Source organism: Frankliniella occidentalis, unplaced genomic scaffold, assembly GCF_000697945.3.
Source record: "Frankliniella occidentalis isolate FOCC.00 unplaced genomic scaffold, Focc_3.1 Scaffold599, whole genome shotgun sequence".
NCBI classification, from domain to species: Eukaryota; Metazoa; Arthropoda; class Insecta; order Thysanoptera; family Thripidae; genus Frankliniella; species Frankliniella occidentalis.
In genome coordinates this window covers 43,713-44,974 of record NW_026267715.1, presented here as the reverse complement: position 1 = coordinate 44,974, position 1,262 = coordinate 43,713, and the positions used below count along the sequence as shown (strand labels likewise).

The 1,262-nt window shown below is 40.8% G+C and overlaps 2 protein-coding genes across 2 annotated transcripts in view; both read left to right on the top strand.

Annotated features, from left to right (window-relative positions):
- The window catches only part of LOC127751601 (NFX1-type zinc finger-containing protein 1-like), an 8,339-nt gene extending 8,022 nt beyond the window's left edge, over positions 1–317 (top strand). Inside the window, exon 3 of the mRNA XM_052275380.1 lies at positions 303–317. Coding sequence (XP_052131340.1) covers positions 303–317 — 15 coding nt within the window. The remainder of the gene's footprint in view (positions 1–302) is intronic.
- Positions 318–598: 281 nt separating this feature from the next.
- The window catches only part of LOC127751600 (NFX1-type zinc finger-containing protein 1-like), a 13,649-nt gene continuing 12,985 nt past the window's right edge, over positions 599–1,262 (top strand). The window contains exon 1 of the mRNA XM_052275379.1: positions 599–913. Within this exon, the coding sequence (XP_052131339.1) occupies positions 834–913 (80 nt within the window). The 5' untranslated portion in view covers positions 599–833. The remainder of the gene's footprint in view (positions 914–1,262) is intronic.

The following is a 1,262-nucleotide window of genomic DNA, read 5'->3' as shown; positions in this document are numbered from 1 at the left end:
TTTTAAAACATCATTTCATCAAAATTTTATCCTTTCGTCCAAATTTGATGGTTTTAGAGCCTGAAATTCAACAAAATTCACGTGTAATCACTGGAATCACGTAATCCTGTGTACATCCTCAATCAATGTGGTGGCCCACTCGCTCACTCACAATATAATAGACAATTTTGCATCCAGCGACGGTTTGTTGAGGTATGCACATCTCAATTGAATGCAGATTTGTATCCGAAAAGTTAACCCACGCATGCACCCCTCTGCAGTGCCCATTGTTGGTAACTGTCTCGCCCTTGTAACCATGTCAGTCAATAAACCTCTAGTTTTCCTAAAATGCAAAATTATCACACTTAGAAGTGTAGTGCCACGTGTGCATCACACTTAAGTCTTGTATTACGCATTGAGGCGTCTTTGAAGCGTCTTATTGTCGGTTGGAAGAATCCTATCATCTCAATAAGAACTCGGCATCTATTCAAATTGGGTTCCTAGAGTCAGAATCAGCGTTTTTCGGTGATTTTACGATATTCACATGATTTCTTGGTCGTGAACCCCTCTAAGTGTGTAAATACGCCCCCGCCCCCATCTTAATAAGAAAAGATTCGCCAGTGAAGGGAAGTGTTGCTGGCAACTTAATTTGTCGGGAGTGCGGGGTGGGCTTGCATGTATTGCTTGCTGACAGTGTATTGATCTAGTAAACAACCCCCGAATACATTCAAAGACAATATGTGTTATTCGTGGTAGTTATTTACCAAATTTTAGAAAGACGCCTTTGTTTTCAGGTGGCTGCACTACTTATAACTAATCGGGAACTATGGACATCTGCTGCTAGACCTCGCCCCATGCTTGTTGTGTGTTATACCAACCATGCTCTAGACCAGTTTTTATCAGGCCTTCTCCCCGCTACCAAAAGCATCGTAAGGTAGGTCTTTGAGTCAACAACATCTGTTTCAGGAAGATGTCATGTCATGGATGAATGCATGTAGATTTACTACGCAGAATTCTAATATTTTGTGTGCACATTTACACAACTTTCTTATTTTGAACCATGACACGAGACAAATAAGCCTCTGGTCTAGATGTGCACTGTGAACACTCTACATTTAAAGGAACTTGTTTTGTTACTTAAACTAGCAACAAAGTATGTAAGTCCTTAGCCGCAGAGAGGTCAGGGCAAAAACGTATCGGTTTACAGACAAATTCTGCCATTAGATGGCACAACATGTTCCTTCCACAAATTGTTTCTTCCCCTTTAAAACAAATTTCTGGCG